Raw genomic sequence first — 7,697 nt, 5'->3', positions numbered from 1 at the left:
CTTTGTCCCCCGCCCCGGTCCATTGCCATCCCTCAATGTGCTTGAAGATATATGGACTTAATTAATGCTTCTGATCAGCTTGTCCAGATTGTTTTGGAGAACTCTCTGTTACCGTTTGACTTTGTAGATACGTTATTACTATTGAAACCGGGCAAAAACCATCAAAACTTCTCTTACTAAAAAAAAATGGAGCTTGTTTCATACTAGTAAGAATACCGTGGTTAAAACCAAAGTGAGGCTCCCCATGCTTGGTAGGAGCTGTCAGTGTACGTCCCTCTGGTGGGACGTTGCATGTTCAAAACCCAAGTGGTATGTTGAATAATAACTGGTGGGGGACTGCCCTAACCCCAGATTGCCTTTGAAAAAAAAAAAAAGAATAACGTGGCTAAAAAACCAGTGAGGCCCGGTAGTTTGAAAACAAAAAAAGCAATTTCATCACAACATTACAACCAGGGAAAATTAAGTAAACTTGTTGCACCTTGGATGGATTTGCAGGCACAGACATGCACTCCATGAGAAACCGATGGCAGACTGGACACTTCCTTCACCACCGCCCACTTCGTTGTTGGATTTCATTCTAATCATCTTGGCCCCTCAGATACTTGACCAACCTCTTCACATATCCATCATTCAGCTCCTTGTCGAATACGGACCTCATCTTCTTTGCTTCATCCCTAATCTCCTTCCCTTGTTCCTCAACCATGACCAGCTTGAGCGACTTAGCCACCTCAAACCTACTGAATTTCCCATCCTTCTCGTCTCTCTCCACCTCTACCCCAATCTTCCTCTCCACCAACAGCCTCGCACACAACCCTTGGTCGTACACCATCGGCAAAAGGACAAGCGGCAGCCCGAACTGGAGGGACTCAACTGTTGAGCTCATCCCAACGTGATGGAGGGCACCACCAACGGACTCATGGCCCATGATCTTCACTTGGGGGATCCAGCTAGTGTAAACGAGCCCACGAGATGCGGTCCGATCTAGAAACCCTGGTGGCAACACGTCTGCAACATCAGCTACTCCCATCGGCTTCCTTAGTGCCCACAGGAAGAGCAAGTTAGAGAGCTCCAGCCCCAAGGCCAGCTCTTGTATTTGGTCCCTGCTCATTTTGGCCTCCGTCCCGAACCCCACAAACACAACCGATTTTGGGGCTTGCTCGTCTAACCACTTCAAGCAATCCGCCCATGCCGGGATCGTCTCTGCTTGAGTCGATCCATTTTGATCCCAAACGTCCTCCTCTGTGGGAAGCATGCCGACCGGTTTCACTGGTTTTTGATAGAGCTCCTCGAGGGTGTCTATGTAGTCTCCCTCAAACTCCTTGTTGCTTCTTATGAGTACGCTCCGGCATCCTTCCACGGCTGCGCAGAACCGGTCCTCGTCGCTCACGCCGGACGCGTTCGGCCCGAGCACGCCGCATAACCGCACCGCTTCGTGCAGCTTGAACCTCACCGTCGACGGGAAGCCGTACCAGTGGGGCACGGCCGTCAGAGTCTCCGGCAGTGACCGGAGGCTCTTTCCGATGAAGAGATCCGAGGGAGGGCCAAAGAAAGACGTCGCCGCAGCGCTGAAGATGCAGTAGAAGGAGCACGGCACGCCGAGCTTAGCAGCGACGGGAGGCACCCAGTGAGCGGCGAAGTCATAGACGATCCAGTCGGGGGACGTCGACCTCACCAGTTTCTCGAACGACTCTTGGAGCTCATCGTAGGCTTTCTTCAGATACTGAACCGCGACGGACTCGACGTCGATGGTGGCCTCCGCGTCTTCCGGCAAGCCATCTACCGGAGGCAACGGGACTCCGATGAGGTTGATCTGGGGAGCTAGTTGTGGAGGTATCTTGGGCAGCCTTGCTATGTTCCTTGGGGTGGAGAAGAAGGAGATGGTGATGCCTTTTGAGGCGAGAGACTTGGAGAGCTCCAGGAAGGGCATCAAGTGGCCGAAGGCTAACCAGGGAACCATCACAACATGAAGCTGTTTGTCACTAGCCATGACTCTCTCTCTCTCTGAGTGATGGCTCTGTGGTCTGTGTAGCGTATGCGAGTGAAATCGCCGAATGGGGGGGGGGAGAAAAATATCTTTTACGGAAGCGTCAGTAAACAATAATTGAGTCGAAGATGTCTCCACAACCACTCAACGGCCAGGAGTGAACGTGTTCAAATTGTAGAGGGTGGGAGGGGCGTTTAAATCTCAGTCAGACGTGGTCAGGACAGCGCATCCTGTCCTGTTATGTACTGACTGCAGACAGGACAGGATGCACTGTTCTGCCCTATTCACGTGGCAGAAAAAAACAAAATTTCCTTTTTTTTTTGTTTAGCGTTCATGCTTGTCCGCTGTTCCGTGTGGAGGCATCAAACATCAGCGGACGGCAAATTCGAGTCCGTGGGACGCACCAAGCGATCGTCTATGCGTCCCGCATTTGTGAGGGCGGGTGGACAGCACATCAAACTCCCCCTGCATGTGTGACTCATTTAGTGAAGATTTAGCTTTTGAATTATCAGAATCCAACGTGGATTTTTTTGACGATTCAAAATTCAAGGATCGTAACAAATATTATAATTTTATGATCCGAAGTACGTTGCTTATCAAATCATCTATGTTGGATCCTTCTGGAGGTCTGATCAAAATAACTTTGTAACAATAAGATCATGGAGTGGGTATATAAAGATAGAGTATGCAACTAGAAATGACTAGTTCCTTTATTTTATTTTATTTTTGTTGGGGTCAATGAAAAAAACCTCATCATTAAGACCTGGTTTGTTTCATGCAACTTACTGCGCAGGATGTAATTCTTTTCCACAAACAAACGTCAAATCAGATAGTGGAAAACTGTAGTGTCCGTACAAGTGGGGTCCAGTTTTTCTTACCACCTGTCACCACTTTTACGTGCAAATTCTATGAAAGATTTTATGTGTAAGGCTCAAGTAAAAACTCATCAAGTCTCTCTTGACTACCGGAAAGTACACCTAGCCTCAAGATTGTGGTAAGGGAGACACTTGTGAGTTTCGAACTATGATCGTCCTACGTCAGGGGACAAACCATTGATCACCCGTAGCACTGAGCCCTTCGTGAAGTTGAAAACCATTAGTTTTACGTGTGTTGATCTTGCACATTTTATATAAGTGAGACGGGGAAAGGAATTATTCTACCAGTACTTTTTTTCATTAGGTCACTGTTAGGCCCTTCAAAAGTTGCAGTTGGTATTTTTTTTCACGATTCAAACTGGTATATGCTTGTCACAGTTGATATATATTTGATTAAGTATTTTCATGCTTGAACGTATTTTTTTGAAGAGATAAAAATCAACAGTGGATATTGTACTAAAATTTGATAATAAAAAGTTTTTTCATTAAATCAATTGAATCAAAAGGTGTTTTTTTACTCTCTCCCTCCTCTTTTTTTTTATGTTACAACAGTTCTCCTCTTTTGCCAAGACGTAAAAGGTCTATAGAATCATCAAGAAAGGACAACAGGGGATCCTTCCAGGGTTCCTATCTTATTTTAGGAAGGGAAAAGGGAGCAGGTGTGACAAGGCCCCGTTTTTCCAAGTTCAGATAAAGATCATCAAGGTCTGGGAGTAATAGATGAAGTAATGATCAAGTGAAGCATCCTGATACAAAGAAAGTTGGTGGTCAGAGCTGATCAGGACTTGACTAACACTCCACAAACCCCTATTCCTCGAGATAATGTATTGGAATGTTAGGGGTCTGGTTCCCGCAAACATATTACAGTAGTCTTCAAAGATCATGAAATTTTGAAGTTATTTTTATGAGAAAAACAAAAATTACTGAAGATGTAGTCTCCACCATCAACTTCGAGATGAAGTGGACCGACAAGTATATGTGAATCATGAAGAAGAATTAAGTGGCTGGAAATATTCTATACAGTCTTTGTTAGGGTTAACATTAGATATAGTTACTCTAAACCTCCAGTTTTGATTAAAAACCTAACATAGGTAGTGGGAGGAGAGAATGACAAAGTTTTGGAAAGATCACCCACCAAATTAGCACCCATTGATAGAAGGGTGAATTTTTGTATACAAATTACAATAATTATTTGATCAATGAACGGGTAGGGGGTATGCCTAGATATCCGCAGCTTGCCTTTCAAATAAAAGTTATTTTTTAGTAACCAAGTAATGATTAACATGTGTACCAGTTAGGATTAAGCAAAAAAAAAATTGCAATTAGGATATATATATTGATGAAAGACAATCTTAATGATAGGTTTCAATCTTTTGTTTCTTTAACCAAAATTTTTAGATCACACCATGAAATACCATATCCCCACATCGATTTTTGATGCTGAACCACAATTTAATATATTGCAACGGGAAATACCAAATCCCCTTCTATTGGATCCCCCACATTGATTTTGGATATTGAACCACAATTTAATCTATTGCACGGATGTCCAAGGCCCTCTGCTATTGTCGAATTTAGGAAAAATATATGCTTCTTCTCAACAGTCGAACAAAATCATATTTTTCTTCGCAAAGACATGTCATTCCTAGAGTTTTTTTGTGCCTAGGATTCCACTTAAAATTCTACATCTTTCCCACGATAAAAAAAAAACGAGTTTTTTTCTACAGAGAAAGCTGGGGTTAGGCAGACCCGTACCACCATACCATTTGGGTTCCAACTTGCAACATCCCACCACAAGTTGTGACGTGCACCAACTTCTCCTGCCATAAAGAAAACTATTGATAACTATACATGACAGCTATAAAATCTATAGATGACGTGCACGTTTCACAAACTGCAAACTTTTACTATAGCAATTTAAAGATGAAACTCAAGCACCTACTATTTTACTTTCCACAATTTTGAATAGACATTCAAATAACAAAATATTTTGTCCATACCATGATCCAGCATCTCTTACTTGGTCATATGGGGGCCAACACCCACTTTGTGTCATAAATGATGCATCTTGTATTTCTTCAGACAAAACATGCACTAAAACAACAATGGGTCTTGGATGGAGTCACAACCCGATCCATTCAGAAACCCCATTAAGGGGGTCTAGGTCTTAACGGATTTTTAGGGTGGATCAGGTCTGTGACTATTCCCCAGGGGATCTGATCCGGACCCGAACTCGGACTCGGACCCGTCAAAGATATTTTTGGATGGATTAGGTTCACGATCGATTCGATAAAAAATTAATAAATAAATAAATAACAACCAATTGTAGAAAAAATAATTAGAATTATCAATAATCTATCATTAGTATATTCCCTCTCCCTCTTTACATAACATAAAAAAAACACCCTAAGAAAGAACACCCTAAGAAAGAAGGGGCGTCAGGGGACAAATATACCTCACTGTTTTAAAAGTTAAAAATGACAAAAGTATTTACGTTGGGTTCGAGGTCATTTTTCAATTTGTTTGATAAGTATTTAATTACACCGTCACCAACTGGACAAAGGGGGTCATATGTTTAACGTTTTTTAGGTATTGTGGTAAGATGTCGTTACCTCTCAAGAATGAGACCAAGAGTCCGACTCTCTCTCTCTCTCTCTCTCCACAGCAACAAATCTGGCGAGATTGATGAAAATATCGTGAGATTGAAAGTTAAAAAAGGTAATTCCTCATGATATTTTCAGTTTTCCATGATTTTTTCATCAAAAACATAAATATTGCACTTTAAACGCAATATTTATGTTTTTATCAGCAATTTATCATGAAAAACATGTTGTTTTTGAATATTTTTATTTATATTTTCTTGTAAATTTTTATTTTTTATTGCCAAAAATTTACCAAAAAATGTGCGATTTAAAAAAAAATCAATTTCTCTCGAGTTTTTGGCTGCCGATATTTGCTCGTTTTTTAACTTTTGTAACTATGGTTGTGCCCTAGAGAACCCTGTGTGTGTGGGTAGGGGTGGCAATTGGGTCGGGTTAGCGGGTCGGGTTGGCGTGTCAGCATACCTCAACCCGAACCCGACCCGTTTATTAAACGGGTCGGCTGTGGCAAACATGAACCCGACCTGTTTAATAAATGGGTAACCCGACACGACCCGCCAACCCATTTAATAAATGGGTTGGGTCGGGTAAACGGGTTTTCAGGTTGGCGGGTCGGGTTGACGGATCAGGTTGGCAGGTAGGCAGGTTGGCGGGTCGGGCAGACGGGTTGGCGGGTTGACCCACCCGCCTAACCCGTTTATTAAACGGGTCAGCCGGGTTGGCGGGTTGGCATGCCCCCAATCCGAACCCGACCTGTTTAACAAACGGGTTACGCGGGTCGACTCGTTTATTAAACGGGTTGGCTTAAGCCCAACCCGAACCCGCCTAAGAGGCGGGTTGGCGGGTCGTGTCAGAAATTGCCACCCCTATGTGTGGGTGTGTTTGTGACCTAGGAAACCACCACAGACCTTCCCCTTCCCCAAACCCGTCTTTTACATGTCGATTTACGGGAGTTCAACGTCCAACAAGGGAGAAGTCAGCCATGGTGGTGTCATCTAATTAAAGATAAGTTTTCTATTTTTTAATTTTTAAAAAATTTTTACACTAAAAAAATAGAAGATACTGGTTATGAAATCAGATATTCTGACCCGTCTTGTTTAAGAGTCATTTGCAAGTTTTTTTTTTTTTTTAACTTAAAGGGATGTAAAGGGTTCATATTCCGGTTGGATGTAGTCAATACCAAATTGGATTAATCGGATATTGGTTAATCAGACTCAGATTGGGATCCCAATGAGAAAAAGCTAATACTGAATTCATAAAATGAGCGTTTTTGCTCATGCGGACATCGTGACCGTCTGTTTGCATTTTGGATGAATGCCACGTGGTTTTGTTGACTTTTGAGCTTTTTAAAATGCAAATCGGATGGCCACGATGTCAGTATGAGCAAAAACGCTCATTTTCAGCATGACCTGATCTGCTTCCCTCGTTTCATTTTCTATATAGTCCTTAATATTGCTGGAATCCACATATCCCAAGATACTTATATCATACCAAAGGTATCTGCCCAAAATAGATTCTGTTCAGTTGCATTTAGTAACCATAATCATGTCTAATTATAATTAAATGTGGATATGGTTTTGCTTTTTTTTATATTGAATCCAACAAATATCCAAATTTGATGGATACCAGAATCTGTTTACATGTAAAAATGTGGATATGGTATGAGCTTTTCACCATCCAAATCCAAATCCAAATTTAAATATGTTTAGCCAACATCCCATCCCGATCTGAACCGTTTACATATCTCTCTCTCTCCAGCTTCCTTGGCCCCAAGCCAATGAACCTAAGACACTATATCAAGCACAACTATGTTTGCTTCTCTTTCTCTCTCTAGCTAGTTTACAAAGATGGTTACATGGTCTAGTCCTGGTCATGATCTCACTGGGAGTGGTAAAATCCACTTTCCGTACTAAGCCAGGTACCTTGATTTACCGTTGAACTTGGCCTCTCTGGAAATGATTCCAAGTTCAATATTACTACTGATTTTTCTCTGTCAATTTGGTCGGGCTAGGATCCAAATCCTGGATAAGGCCAACTGGTTCCAGTAGGGCTATTGGGTTGGTGGGGCAGTGGCTTACTAGCTGGACCCCTGCTAAGTTGGTGCAGTTCTTGCCCAAATAAAGATCTTGCCAGAAACAGCCGACACAGGTCTGGATCTTTAATAAGTGGTCCATCCAATAAGGTTGAACCAAGATACGACTCCACTTTTGGAGGCATGAAGGAAGAGATCGGGGTGAT

The 7,697-nt window shown here is 42.5% G+C and overlaps 1 protein-coding gene across 1 annotated transcript; it reads right to left on the bottom strand.

The window, feature by feature from the left end:
* Positions 1 to 410: 410 nt before the first annotated feature.
* LOC149836786 (putative UDP-rhamnose:rhamnosyltransferase 1) lies at positions 411 to 2,043 on the bottom strand. Its single transcript, XM_090007118.1, has one exon. It carries the CDS (start codon positions 1,985 to 1,987, stop codon positions 578 to 580), a length of 1,410 nt encoding a protein of 469 aa, XP_089863244.1. The 5' UTR covers positions 1,988 to 2,043; the 3' UTR covers positions 411 to 577.
* Between the last annotated feature and the right edge of the window lie 5,654 nt (positions 2,044 to 7,697).

This window comes from Nuphar pumila, chromosome 5 (genome assembly GCF_984573655.1).
Source record: "Nuphar pumila chromosome 5, dmNupPumi1.hap1.1, whole genome shotgun sequence".
Classification (NCBI taxonomy): domain Eukaryota; kingdom Viridiplantae; phylum Streptophyta; class Magnoliopsida; order Nymphaeales; family Nymphaeaceae; genus Nuphar; species Nuphar pumila.
Note: the sequence above shows the minus strand (reverse complement) of the source record. Positions and strands in the feature narration are given on the sequence as shown.

Bases quoted from the DNA above. Each gene is read 5' to 3' on its own strand.
- LOC149836786 (XM_090007118.1), bottom strand. From the start codon at position 1,987: ATGGCTAGTGACAAACAGCTTCATGTTGTGATGGTTCCCTGGTTAGCC.